This window comes from Chrysochloris asiatica, unplaced genomic scaffold (assembly GCF_000296735.1).
Source record: "Chrysochloris asiatica unplaced genomic scaffold, ChrAsi1.0 scaffold00120, whole genome shotgun sequence".
NCBI classification, from domain to species: Eukaryota; Metazoa; Chordata; class Mammalia; order Afrosoricida; family Chrysochloridae; genus Chrysochloris; species Chrysochloris asiatica.
In genome coordinates, this window is record NW_006408638.1 from 6,960,865 (window position 1) to 6,975,546 (window position 14,682).

The 14,682-nt window shown below is 36.5% G+C and overlaps 1 protein-coding gene and 1 pseudogene across 1 annotated transcript in view; one reads left to right on the top strand and one right to left on the bottom strand.

Annotated features, from left to right (window-relative positions):
* CEP97 (centrosomal protein 97kDa) overlaps window positions 1-6,304 on the top strand; it is a 60,170-nt gene extending 53,866 nt beyond the window's left edge. Inside the window, exons 10-11 of the mRNA XM_006868623.1 lie at window positions 3,608-3,683; window positions 5,618-6,304. Coding sequence (XP_006868685.1) covers window positions 3,608-3,683; window positions 5,618-6,304 — 763 coding nt within the window. The remainder of the gene's footprint in view (window positions 1-3,607; window positions 3,684-5,617) is intronic.
* Window positions 6,305-12,971: 6,667 nt separating this feature from the next.
* On the bottom strand, window positions 12,972-14,005 carry LOC102835978 (annotated as a pseudogene).
* Between the last annotated feature and the right edge of the window lie 677 nt (window positions 14,006-14,682).

Genomic DNA, 14,682 nt, shown 5'->3' on the forward strand with positions numbered 1-14,682 from the left:
TTCTTGTGCATCTCCCCTCACTTCATATCAGCTGGATGCTTCACTCTCAGCTCTAGCCCTCTGTGGCTATGTCCTTGTCCATGGGTTCAAGTGTCAACAGGTCTCACCACAGTTTGGACCAACCAGCCCTTTCTCTTCTCTCTCTCATCTTAGGTCAACAGGAGTCAATGGACTGTGGCTAAACTCAGCCCATTTCTTTGCTGCCTTTCCTCCTCTTCCACTCACTGGTAGACCAATGTGATTGCCAGCAAGCTTACATGCCTGTTTGTGTATTCCCTTTGAGTTTCAGTCTTAAAGGGGAGTTTCTCCTGAGGAACTTGATTGGTTGCCTTGATAGATTCCTGGCAAGCAGTTTGCTTATTCTTGTAGTAGCCAGTCATGTTGACATTTTTGTTTTGGGTTTTTCCTGATGATCTTTCTTTGAGTATATATCTTTGATCACTCTAGCTGTTTCAGGATGGTCTGCTTGCTCTTGCTAGTGAGAATGTCCCACCTCATAAGGTTCTGGATGGGACTCAGGTTTCCACCTAAGGTCCTATACTTTGAAAGGCTTTGCAAGAGGCCTATTTCACTGGGCAAGTTTTAGTACCCCTTTTAGGTATTCCCATCAGTTATAGGCTGAAGACAGGCTTACAAGCTTCTATAATCATGTTTCCTAACATTCCTTTCTATCCTACTCAAGTGTCTATTTTACAATAATAGGCAAGGGAAACCAATATTCATAAGACAGTCAAGCATTTTAGTATTATTTCCCCTCTTCAAGCTATGCCTATATCCCTGTATCCCAGAGCCCTGTTGTTACAAGGTTGAACATGCATCACTATTTACTTCTGGCCCACTTTGGCCATGCAAACCTGTCTCAGTGTTCCCCTATCTATCTTGTTCTTTCGCCTCCTCCCTCTTTATGTACTGCCCTCCCTAACACCTGAGCTATCCCCCTCCCCCACCCAACCCCACTGTTGTGGTTACCTTATATTCCATTAACTCTTCCCTCCATTTAAGATAGTCTATTTTATGCTGTAATTATTAATGTACCTGACCTTCCTACCACCTAGATCTCTGTTCTTCTGTGTTCACCTTCTTTCACATTGTTGTTGTTTTGATCATAGACTGACCTTCCAGATCTTCTGTTCCTATAATTTTATTCTGTTTTTGACTCTCATTTGTCAATTGAGTTCAGGTTGATGCTGCCGTGTATGTCATTCTCTAGTTGTTGTCTGTTCTTGTTAGTTCTCAGTCCACAGAACTTCCTTTAGGATGTTTTTCATAGCAGGGTTGGCTTTGACAAAATCCCTTAGCTTCTATTTATCCTGGAATGTTTTGATTACACCATCGTATTTGATTGACAGCTTTGCTGGGTAGAAGATTCTTGGGTGGCAGTTTTTATCTTTCAGGGTTTTATATATGTGTCCCCATTGCCTTCTTGCCTGCATTGTTTCTGTTGAGAGATCCGAGCTTAATCTGATTTGCTTGCCTTTGTATGTTACACTTCTCTTTTCTCTACCTGCTTTCAGTATTCTGTCCTTTGATTTTGGAGAGCTTGATTATTATATGTCTTGGTGATTGTCTGTTAGGGTCTATCCTTCCTGGGGTTCGTTGAGCTTCTTGAATGCTTATCTTTTCACTTTTCAGGATGTTAGGGAAATTTTCTTCCAGAAGCTCTTCAATTATCTCATCTGTGGACTTATGTGATTCTTCCTGTTCTGGAATGTCGATAATTCTTAAGTTTTTCCTCTTTATGTTGTCCAACATGAATCTTAGGCCTTCTTCAGATTTTTAAATCCTTTTTTGTGTTTACTCTTCTATCTTAGTAGTGTTGATTTATCTTCTAGCTCACTGGTTCTGGCTTCTAGCTCTTCAGTACTACTCCTTTGTCCTTCCAGTGTATTGTCCATTTCTGATATTCTATTATTAATCGTTTGGACCTCTTTCTGTAGGTTTTGAATTATTGCCAATGCTGTATCTATTTTATTTGATTGTTCCTGTAGCACTTTCCTGACTTCTTCCTTATTTTTCTCAACTGCATTGTATAGTGTTTTGATACATTTTATAATCATTTTTCTGAATTCCTTCTCAGGCATTTCCAAAGCCTGCCCATCTTCCAATACGGAGTGTAGGTCTACTTCCAGCTCATTTGCCTCAGTCACTTCGTTGCTGTTCATTTGCAGATATGGTCATCTGCTTCTTTTTTTTGGGCATATTCAGGAGTTATCTCTGACCTTAATACTTAGATGGGTGTGTATTTTGGTATTTTTTATGCTTTCTGATTGTCTCCAGGTAGATGTGATCAGGAAATGGGCTTCCCTTTTCACTCTTCTTCCTGAGAAATTTCAAGATGCCACTGCTGGTCGTTGTGACATAACTCAGGATTTAATTTTTGGCCTGTTTCCCTTTTTTGTCTGCTTATCCCACTCCACAATCCCCTTTCAGGCCTTTTTCCTAGTGATAAACAGTTCAGGGCTGGCTGTGGCCATTTTGCACTGCCTTTGGTTTTAAGTGGAAACTGCCACTTTAAATTTCGAAGAGATCTGTGTGCACAGGTAATAGAACCCTCTGGGCGTGGGAGCGGGATGTCCACTCATCAGGCATTCCCTCTAGTCACCAGAATGGAGGTGCACAGATAGCGAGAGACCAATGAACAGATACAATAAATAAATAAATAAATGAGCAGCTGAGCATCTTGAATTAGACCGCAATGGATTTCTTGCTTCTGCTACAAATTCCCCTAGCTATAAGCCTTCAACCTTCTAGATATTCCTTTATATGTGGTTCAGAGTTCTGGCACCATCCTCTTGAGCCTGCTTGGTCTGGTATTCTGTGTTGTTGCTGACGGAGCTCGTTACTGCACTTCCACCCAATCTGCCATCTTGTTTGTTCTTGCCTTGAATGCCTTTCAAAAAAAGGTTTCAGTATTGCCTTTTATTATTGGTATCTTTATTAATCCAATTTTTTTTTGTCATTGGAGATTAGAAACATAAATTTATAGATACAGTGACATTAACAAATGATGCACTGTAATAATACTAATGATAAGATGTAAAAGCATCAAACTAGATGGTTGTAAGTCCAGTTTGTTGTAACTTAAATGCAATGTAAATTAGGGACTTACTAAACTCAATATTTGGGAACCTTTGAGTAGCTACTTTCTGTAGCTCTCATCCCCTTTGTGTTGGGACTAGAAAGTTGATGCCAGTTAGAGAATAATTTTGTATTTCATTTATTTATTATCAGTGGTAGAGTCCTGGTTGGGCACTATAGGATAAGCACTAGATCTCATGGTCAGTTTGAACTGCAAGGTTGATGAGTTGAACTCACCAGCCACTCCTCGGAAACCCTATATAGGGCCTCTGTGAGTCTAAATGGACTCCACGGCACTTAACAGCAAGATACTTTTAGAATTAATACAATCTGAATTTTAGGCAGATCACATTTGACTTCTACTTTGAGTCATAGTTTAAAATTGAATTTTCAGCTTAGATCTTCTAAAAGTGGAAAGAGCTATTAGAATAATAATATCTTTACATTACATTATATATGTCTAGTAGTTATAACAGGAAGTGCACATTAAAGCACCCTTTTGTCAGTAATGTATTTTGGATTATTGTAGATTGAGAAAAGAAAGAGATGAAGAACGTATTAAAAAAGTTGTGCAAGAAGAAGCTGTGAGATTCCTTTGGAACCAGGTAAACCTCCTTCTACTGATTTACCTGATGTGGAAACAAAGAAAAATTCTAGCTTTATTGAGAGTTTCATAGAGTAGTTAGGTATACTCAATACCCTTCTCAAGATGAACAGTATAGCTTCTTTACCTTTTTACTAACTCTGAACCAAGAAAGTGAAGTTTGTTATATTAATCTGAAAAAATATATTTTCATAATTTTGAGAAGGAAGATACAGTAGTATAAAGCTGAAGGAAAGTGGCTACAACTTTACAATAGCATAAATTGTATGTAGCTGTCTGGTTTTACTTTGTTAAACATTGTTTTGGAAATATTTGAATGAAAAATGACAAAGAACGTATATGATGGTTACAATATGTGTGTCCTAAAATGTATAACTTCTTGAGAGAGAGAGTTTGAATCTTGTAATAGCATACTTTAGGGACAATTCAGAGCATTGGTTTTACTGGTATTTTATTGCCTCAAATGAATGCTTCATGATATCTTGGATATATTTTTATAAAATAATTTGTTATAATAGGATTTGACCACAAAATTACCAAATAGTTGTTCATTTTTAAGACTATATAATTACCAATAATAGGGGAATGATTAAATAAATTATAGATTAGCAACACTACAGAATAGTATGGGTCAGTTTGGACTGACATGGAAAAATCTCCAAAAATTGCTTTATGAAAAACAGCAAGTTACAGAACTATATGTCTATTAGGATTTCACATATGTTTTTAAAAACCCTGTGTACAGTATTTGAAAATACATAGAAAGGTCTGGAAGGATATGGTGACACTATAGGATAAGTTAACCATAAGGTCAGTGGTCAAAGCCACCAGCCTCTCTGAGGGAGAAGGATGAGGCTTTCTGCTCTTGTAAAGACTTGCAACCTTGGAATTCCTGTACTGGGTTACTATCATTTGGAATTGGCTTGATGGCAGTGGGCTGTGGTTTTTTATTATCAGTGATTACCTTAGAGGATGGTCAAAAAATCTTACATACTGCTGCTTTGCTTTTAGTTTTTGTAGTAAGTATATCTTTTCTTTTGAAATTCTAACATTATTTTTAAAAGTAAAGTTCATATTGTTAAGAGCCTGGAATATTTTTATGTTAGAGAATTGCATATACTGTACTGTTAGATAGTGTTTAAAAACTTTTCCTACATATGTATCTAAAAGTGACACTTTTAGAAGATTTGCTTTTATTATATTAGGCACTAATCCCTGGTGTGGCACTGTAGGATAAGCACTGGACTGCTAACCACAAGATCAGTGGTTCAAATACATCAGCTGCTCTTTGAAAACCCTTGCATGGTTCCTGTGAGTCAGAATTGACTCAATGGCATTTAACAACATCAATAATAACCCTCTTGTACAAGTTCTGGGGACGCAGTGATTAAAGCATTTGACTGCTGCTGAAAGATCTATAGTTTGAAACCACCAGCTGCTCCATGGGAGAAATATATGACTGTCTGTGCTTCCATAAAGATTCACAGCTTTGAAAACCCTATAAGGCAGTTCTACTCTGTCCTGTAGGGTTACTATGAGCTGGAATTAACTTGACGGCATTGAGTTTCAGGGTTTTGATTTTATTTTATTCAATAAACCTCAATGCATATTGAGTGCATTGTTGACCCCTCAGTCAGCTAGATATGTACTGTTGTGTTTCAGATTGTCTTTCTTGTAGAAGCAAGAGAATTTGCTTTGGTCCATCTTCACTCTCCTAGTGAAGGCCTTTTATAACCAAGGACATGTACCATATGTGCCAGCCTGGTTTAGACTGAGGGTGTTATGAAAAGGGCAGAGGCTTTGGAGTCAGGCAGTATCTAACTCTGGTTCTGCCATTTACCAACTTTACAATTACTGGAGGAAAAATTAAAAAGGGCAGTTGTCAAGCAGGCATGATTTTAGTTATATAATAAAACTATATTCTCTGGTTTATAGGTCAGGTCTCTACAAGCTTGGCAACAGACTGTGGACCTTCGTCTCAATTCCTGGCATAATGATGTGCCAATATCAAGTACTCGAGTGCCACCTGAACTGCCACTACTCACGGAAAGTAAGAAGCCTTCTGCTCAAAATCCAGACTGGTCCATTGCTCATGATGAAGCTCCTCCAGAGAAATCCTTACTAGAATTTCCAGACTCTGGTTTTCATTCCTCCCTTTCAGAACAAGTTCATTGTTTACAGGATTCTTTGCAATTTGAAAGATGTTCTACTGAGGACAGTGAAAGTTCCATAATGGGAAATTCCACTGACACAGTCAAATATGGAAGAGAGTCAGATTTAGGGGATATTAGTGAAAAAAATGGTGAGTGGAGTAAGGAAAGCTCAAACAATGAACAGGATAATAGCCTGCTTGAACAGTATTTAACTTCAGTTCAACAGCTAGAAGATGCTGATGAAAGGACACATTTTGATGAAGGAATAGAAGATAGCAAAGTTCATATAGCTCATTCCCCAGAAAAATTGGATGCCTTGTCTGACAATGCTTCTGTAGGTGAGACTCCTACTTTGCAAGACGACATGAGCCAATCACCAGAGAAGTGTAAGTTGGATGCAGAAATTCAAGGGCAGCCGTCAGAATGTGATTCTTCATTTCACGTATTACATGTTGATATTACTGTGTAGCATGTGTGGTTGCTTGGGAAGGAGAAATTTACTTTTCTTAAAAATGTTTTCAGTTGCCTGTTTCTTTTTCTTTTGAGAGGAGTACTTCCCCCAATTTTCGTACTATTTATATAGGGTTTGTATTCTTTTCTTAGACTTTCCAGATTCTACATAATGAGCTGAGTCTTCATTTTTATTTTGCTAGCCTTTGATTTATATGTAATGTACCAAATAATACTTACATTGATAACTATATGCACTTTTTTTTTTTTAACAACTGAATTGCATCAATGATGTTCATAGTTCTTTTGTGTACTCAGATTACTTCCTTTCAAGAATAGTAGTTGAACTTGAATATCTTAAAGGAAAATAGGAAATTTCATCTTCAAGATATAAATAAAGTAATTTTGATTATTCTGTATAAGAGGAAATTAATTATGAAGTAAAGAATATAATTGTTAAAACAAATATAATGATAAATTTGAGGATAGTGGATTATTAAATGTTTTCAGTTTTCTTGGAGTAAGAAAATGTTTTTTTTAAGCCTTTTTCTACCCTTAGTGTAAGGATAGCCTTCTTAGGTGCAAATTTAGGAAATATAAAATAAGACTATAGAATTTCTTAGTGAGGATGATTAATTTGTTCATGGAAAACTTTAGTTAATGTCAAATATCAGCTTTAGCATATGAAGTAAAATGTTCTATCCAGGATTTAAATCAGGCTTACTTAAACAGCACAAGCACATTAATCTTAACTATGAAGAAAGCAAATGCTAGGCTGCATTTGGGATATTGTGATGGCAGACACTTTTTTTTTTTTTTTTTCCTCATTTAATGCCTATATTACCATCCAAATAAGCATTTATGTGTCAGTATAGTTCCAGAAATTAACATGTTCTTGTCTGTTCCTGCTTATGTTTGCTTATGTATTTCAGCAGAAGGCTTCTGACCATTAACTTCACTTTTGACCTTTGCCATCATAGTGAAGAACATTCAAAGTAATACTTGTGATAGATTATGACTGCCTCTTTTTTTAAAAAAAACCAACAATAACACTATTTTATATCTAAAATGCTGAAAAAGTGCCACATATGGAATACAGTTTAATGGTGGTTAAGAAAAAAAATAAACGTTATTTATTTCTTTACTTGTTAAAATATTTATCTGAAACTTCGGGAAGAAAGGTTAAAAATGTGTTTGAATGTTGTAGACAGTTGCATTTGAAAATGAAGGATGATTTTTGAAAACATGGTATTTTAGTCTTTAGAATGTTCTAATACCATTGAGCAACACATATCTGATTTCCCCCAGTCCATGATCATACATTTATTTACAACTATGGCAATACTTAAGTATTCTGTAAATTTAGGTGCTAATGATCTACTCATTATTCTGCTACCATCACTAGGTTTCCTACTTTGACGTTTTGTAAAATAAAAACTTTTGATCCTTCAAGGTTAAAATCAAGGATCATATGTTCTACTTTGTTAATAGTTGAAATGTTTCTCTAGTATGGTAAAATATATTTTTCTGGATTTATCAATATGTAGCACTCAGGTTGAGAAGACTTGGATTGCATTCTCAGGAATCCAGAATATCTTGTAGAGGAAATGTTTTCTGTATCTTATAACCAAAACAGTACTCTTGCCTTCAAAAAGGTTTTCCCTAGTAAAGCATGTGTAATGTTGAATGCATGTGAAATAAAAATGGAATTTTTTCACTTTTTGAATAATGCTATTTAACTTCTATGAATTATTTTGAATTGATTCTTAGATATACCCTATTTTTCTATTTTACAGTTAAGTGCCTCATTTGCTGCCCGTTGTTAGACAAAGAAAAACCAACTTGCATTGCACTAGTACCAAAGTGCTATTTCATGGTACATTAATTTTTCATAAAAGCTTCTGAAATGTCATGGTTCAGTATTACCTGTGTAGGTGTCTACTAATATTCTCTCCTACCTCTCACTTTTTAAGAAATGGTGAAACACAACTAAATTTATCAGTTGTATTTCACCATTTCTTAAAAAATGATAGGTGAACATCAGTATTTATTAGCAGGATTTCCTTTTTAAACTTTTACAATGTTTTCCTAGCCCATAAATAGTGTTCAGAATAGTTCTATAAAAAAAACAGACACAATTTGTAATTTTCTGCTCATCTGTATTAAGTTTTATTTCTTCTGAAGAACAAGAATATTAAGCAGACCCTGCTTCTTAACTGTACAGATTGATTGTTTTGAATGTAGATAGAATGAAAATAATGTAAATTACAATATAGAAGTCTATGGCACAAACTGGATATGTTTTGATGGGTTTGTATTATAATTTAAAACTGATTTATGTAACTAAACTACTTGGTAACTATGGGCTATTCAATAGTCTTGCTTAAGAAAGATTGAATATAGTAAAGTTTGGGAGATTGAACTCTGAACACAGTGTTAGTTGGGGTTTTTGTCCTAACAGGAGGTGTTTAGCTCAGCTGTGCTAGTTTAGTTCATATCACTTCTCTTGATATATGAAAAATTCAATTTATTAGTAGAAATTTCTGTAGAAGCACAGAATCATACTATGTGAGAGCTGGAAGAAATCTTCTCTTTATTTTAAAGATGGAATTAAGGAACAGAGAGGACTTCTGATGTGGCGCTGTGAATCAGCACTGGACTGTGAACCATAAGGTCAGCAGTTCAGACTCACCACCTGCTCTTTAGAAACCCTATACAGGGTTGCTGTGAGTTGGAACTGACTCTATGGCATTTAACAATAATAACAAAGGTACAGAGAAGTTAAGTTGACTTGGTGAAGGTTACAGTCAGTTAGTAGTAAATTATGAAAACATCCATGTTATTTTATTGGAAAGCTTTATTATACCCTTTTATTTAGCTGCTCCTTGAAAATGCTATACAGAGTCGCTATGGGTCAGAATCAACTCAAGGTCACTTAACAATAACTTTAATCTCTGTAGTTATTGAGTCAGTAGGGGAGTTTATATATATTCCATACCTTTAAAAGAGAGAAAAAGGTTCTGAGAGAGCTAAAACTCTACCACTTAAGGTAGAGTTGTTGTTGTTGTTGTTAAGTGCCGTCGAGTCGGTTCCGACCCAGGTAGAGTTACTTATAGAAAATAACTAATTCCTTCAGATCCCTAAGTGAATTTCCTCTGAGAAATGCAATTTGATTAGAATGTCTTTTAAAGAACAATATAGTATAAACTAAATTTTTAGAAAAAGATAACTGCATCCAACTTACAGTTCATTTATTTGCTGACAGGACTATGACAGGTTATTGATAAGCATAAACTCTGCTGTGAAATGTCGAGTTTCATTATGTTCCATCCATCTTCAGTTTTACAGAATAACAGATGTTAAAGTTTGAACTCTTCTGGTATGCTGAAAGCTTTAATCATGACAGTTGATACATACACAATTTAGTTTAGATTTATAAATTGTAAAAGACCACATAATATGCATGCTTTAGAAAAAATATTTAGTTAGCTATACAATTAATTGTATATATGCACAAATAACTTCATTCTTGAACAATGTGGGTTTCATTCTCTAGTGTTAAGTATATTTTCCTGTCATCTATTCAAGTCCACTTTCTGTAAATATTTTCAGGAATGAAACAGGCTTAAGATATTACACTGGACTCCTGGTGTGGCGCTGGACTGTGAACCACAAGGTCAGCAGTTCAAACCCACCAGCTATTTCTTAGAAACCCTACACAGGGTCGCTATTAGTCGGAACTGACTCCATGGCACTTAACAACAAGAAGAAGATGTTACACTATCTCTTGGTACTGCTTTGTTTTGTTTTGCTTCCCCCCCGCCCATACAAGTTCGTATAATTGGGTCTGTAGCAATAATATAAAATATAAAACCCTATTTTCAGTAGAATTAATGGCACTGTGGGCTAATGCGTCAGACTGCAAAGTCGTTTGAACTGCAAGGTCGGTGGTTCAAGCTCACCAGCCGCTCCTTGGAGACCCTATGCAGGGTTGCTATGGGTTGGAACTGACTCTACAGCACTTAACAAAACAACAACAAGACGGAAAAATATACAATGACTCTAATCAATTTCCCATTCATAATGAATAGGATTAAGCTTCTTCATCATTTAGTATGTATTTTATTTTCCATGTACTTTTTAAAGGAATATTTATATTATTGTAATGTTTTAACTTATATCACCCCCTAATACATGAAGTGAAGCAGAAAGAATCTGTAAAGAACTTAAACATTTTAAATGTTATAATTTTCACTGGTCAATGCTGTTGTGCCATATTAAAATTAAAGTCAAACAAGCAAAGCTGTCCTCACAGGCTTGGGACAAAATTAAGTATCGTTTAAAAATGAGGTGCTTTTTATTTATGCATAAATTAAAAAATCATACTAAATTTCAGTTACTGAAATTAGTGGGTAATAAAATCATTCTGCCTTTGTTGATTTTATAATTAAATTCCTTTGAGTGTTTTGTAATAATTTTAATGTTGATGATGTGAGTTGTAAAACTAATTTGTGGACTATTTTTAGATTTTTCTTTAATTTTGTTATGGATATAGAAGATGATATAAAGGGGTGTTAATGTCTGTTTTATGAAGGCTTGGTTTCTTATATTGTACTATTTAATTTGTATTGGAGTCTAATTTTAAATAAAAAGTTTATACATTGATTTGACTGTTTTATAGCGACCACTGGTAATGGTTCTTATTTATTGTGTTTATAATTCATGGGTAAATAACATTTTGAAACAAGTTGCAAAAAGAACTCTACTAGGTAAGGTCATGAGTATTTCTGTGGTATAATTGAAGCTAATAAAACAGTTCTAGGCTAATGAAGAAAGTCCTGGTGTAGTGCTGTGGGATAATATACTCAACTGCAAGGTCAGTTTGAACAGCAAGTTGGTGGTTCAGGCTCACCAGCTGCTCCTTGGAAACCCTACACAGAGTCACTATGAGTTAGAATCAACTTGAAAGGCACTTAGCAACAAAAACAAGCCTTTTGAAAATGAATATGAAGTAAGAGTCATGCAAATGTCATTTATTCAGTATAGATTTAATTATTTCCTGGATACCTATCAGAATTTTAGAGGAAAGCAGATATTCCTCATAGAACATAGTTAACATGGTTAGATGTCAGTGAAGATAGTGAATGCTATAGTTGTTAGGTGGTGAGTGAGTAAATAAGTAGAATAGAAGCTCTCTCATTTTACACACTAGGAACTGTAGTTGATTGGTTAATCAAAAGATTAATTAGAGCAGGGAATTAAACGGTATATGAGGGTAAATCTAAAAGCATTTCTGCAAAATCATAGAAACCTTTATGAAACAGAATTAGCAAAATGTGAAGCTCTTGATTTCTTAACATATCTTCCATCTAGGTCTCTACACTTCTGAAATGTTCTCTCTAACCTCCTTAAAGTATTCAGTGCTCTTCAATTTACACCATGTCAAAATGGCAGTTTTGGCATCCTTCAGGTTGTGACACAGTGAGTTAATTCATTGGACTGCAGGGTTGTTTTAACTGCAAGGTTGGTAGTTTAAGCTCACTAGCCACTCCTCAGAAACCCTATATAGGGTTGCTATGAGTCAGAACTGACTCTGCAGCACTTAACAATACCAGAGACTCAAATCATGTTCCTTTTCAAATTTCGAGTTTGGGGGACCAAAAAGAAGCTTGAGGGAAGGGGGCAAGATTAGGGCTGTATAGTGGATGGGGTAAGGTTTCCCAATGAAATTTGGTACCCTTGAAAAATGAGAAGTTGCACTATTATCTTTTTCACACCAGTGCAATTTTCAATTTTCTCGGAAAACATCTTCTGAGAGTCCCCTGTGATTGTCTCATATCCTTTGAGGCATTCTATCAAGATTATCCCTTGGTGATCCCAAAAAACAATCACCATGACCACCTAAACTGACCTCTCTGCCCAGCATATTCCCTCATAATCCACTGTTTCATATCTTTGAACTACTACATCCATAAGTATAGGCCAAGTTCACTGTTTGATAACTTTGAAACAATGGATTGTGAGGGAATGTTTTGATTGGACCTTTTTTTTTGGTTTTGAAGTTTTTATTGTAAATTGAGTAATCGTTTACATGGGAAAACATCAGTTTTACACCCATCATTTCTTTACAATGATTACAATCTCCTCCGTGCATCGTCATTAAATATTTGCTTCTATTCCCTCTCTTTTTCCTTTTTTTTTTAAAAAGATGTACACAAAAACACTCAGGAATATATAATCATTTAAACAACCAAGGGGCACATTCTGCAAGACTGTCTCTTGGCCACCAGCACCTGGCTGCCAGCACGCAGCCTTCTCTTTCCATGAGACTAGAGTTGCTCTATTTCTCCATCTTTGGTATTGCTGCTTCTCTGGACAGGGTCCCACATTCTGTTTGTGCTCTTCTCCCTTGATGGTCCTAGGTCCTCTGTTCCTGGACTCTAACTACTCTCCTCTTTTTGTTACAAAACTTCTACCTTTACAATTGTGACAGTTGCAATTAGTCATGATAACAGTTACTAGCTACTGAATCATAAGAATCTTTTTTTTTTTTTTCTTTTGGGGTGGGGGAGACTGTATGTTTTAATTCAAGAAATCCTTAAAAGTTCACAAAAAGTCCAAAACAGGTGCCAGGTGTGCACACCACAGAACTGGCCGCACTCGCTATAGAAGCTTGCACTCCACAGTCACTCTGGCCAGTATTTCCTGAAATGCTCTTTCAGTTGAGGAATGGAAGGCACCTGCTGCTGGCACTCATGACAACAAAGGGGCAGTTTCAAGACTTCAGATATCCCATCTTGAACAGTCACTCTGCCAGCCTCTTGTACCATCTTGATCACAGCTTATGATTTTAAGAAGTATTCTGTATTGAAAGAATTCCAGTGTTTTTTGTTTTTAAGGCATGGAGGTTCAAAATCCTGGCTGATCACATGAAGGTGCTCATGGCTCATGTTGGGGATAGCATGGTAGCCCAATCAAAAGTGGAGCTTGCTGGAGCTGGCACAATCTGAACCACTTTTTCCCACAGTGTGAATATGCTTGAAGAGTTCCAGGTGTTCCTGGGTCACAACCTTCAGACTGGAAATGGAGGTCCACGGTAACACCAGCCATTGGTGATGGGCCTTGGGATACTTGTCCTTAATCACCACAACCTCCTCATCTTTGTAAACCTGAATTTTGGGATACTGCATAGAAATCTTCAAACCTTGACTCCAGTGGCTTGTTCTTATAGTAGTCAATCAGACTGCCATTTTTATTTTGGATTTTTCCTGCTGGTCCTCCTTTTAAGAAGTATCTTCTGTTCCTCTAGCTGTTCCAGGCTAGTCAATCTTTTTGGTAAATGCATCTTCCCCTTTCTTTGGGGGCACAGAGCATTGAGTAGGGCTGCTCCTGGGATCCAGTCTTGTCCCTGGCTCAATTTCCAGGGCAACATCCCTTTCTCTAGCGTTACTGTCACCTGACATCTTTTTCTCTTCTTGTGTGGGTTTCCAGGCCAGGGCTCTTTGCCTGTTCCTCAAACTCTTGATGTATCCCTTGTTACATTCTACTTTCAACTTGTCGTTAAGAGCATTTCTTATCCATGATCTTGGTGTCTGGGCTGCACCCAATCACAACTGCTTCCAGAATGCAGGAGTCAGATTCACAGGTGCTGACTGTCCTGTCTCACCAGCCAGCATACCCGCATCATGTCTCTCGAGACAGCCAAGACTGACATGTTTACATTGTTCCATCCGTGCTGTACCTGAATCATAGGAATCTTATCCTCACCTATTTTCACCAGACCCATCTAGAAAAGATGAATACTACTCAATGGGGATTCTACCTTCCCCCATATACCTTGAAACTAAACTCCCTCTTGAAAACTTGTAAGCCAGTCATTTCATGCCTTTATAGTCCCTCCTCCCCCACTTTAGGTAGCCAATGTCTAAGTTGCCCATCTCTATCAGCCCTATATACAGTGGGGATAGGGTTGATACTTGATGTGAAGACTCCTTTCCTCTCAGTTGGTTTTTTTTTTTAAACAAAAACAACATTTTTAATAGATATTTAACAATCCAATAACTGAACACTCACTAGTCTGCAATAATAAGCTGAGTATGAAAAAATAAAGAAAAAGACTTAATAGTTACCTTGAGGAACTTGTTTTTTCCCACTTCTATTCCGTTCACCTCACTTCTGAATTATCCTTTCAAACAGATACCATCTAAGCTTCTCTCCTGTCAAGAAAATTCCCTCCCTGCTCTCAGACTGCAGATGAATGGCGTAATAAAGGTCTCTAAATGTACTGTACTGTTGTTGTTGTTGATAGGTACCACAAGCTGGATCCAACTCATAGTTGACCCTTATTCACAACAGCAAAAAACACTGCCCAACTTCTGGAAAAAGATGGCTGATTGG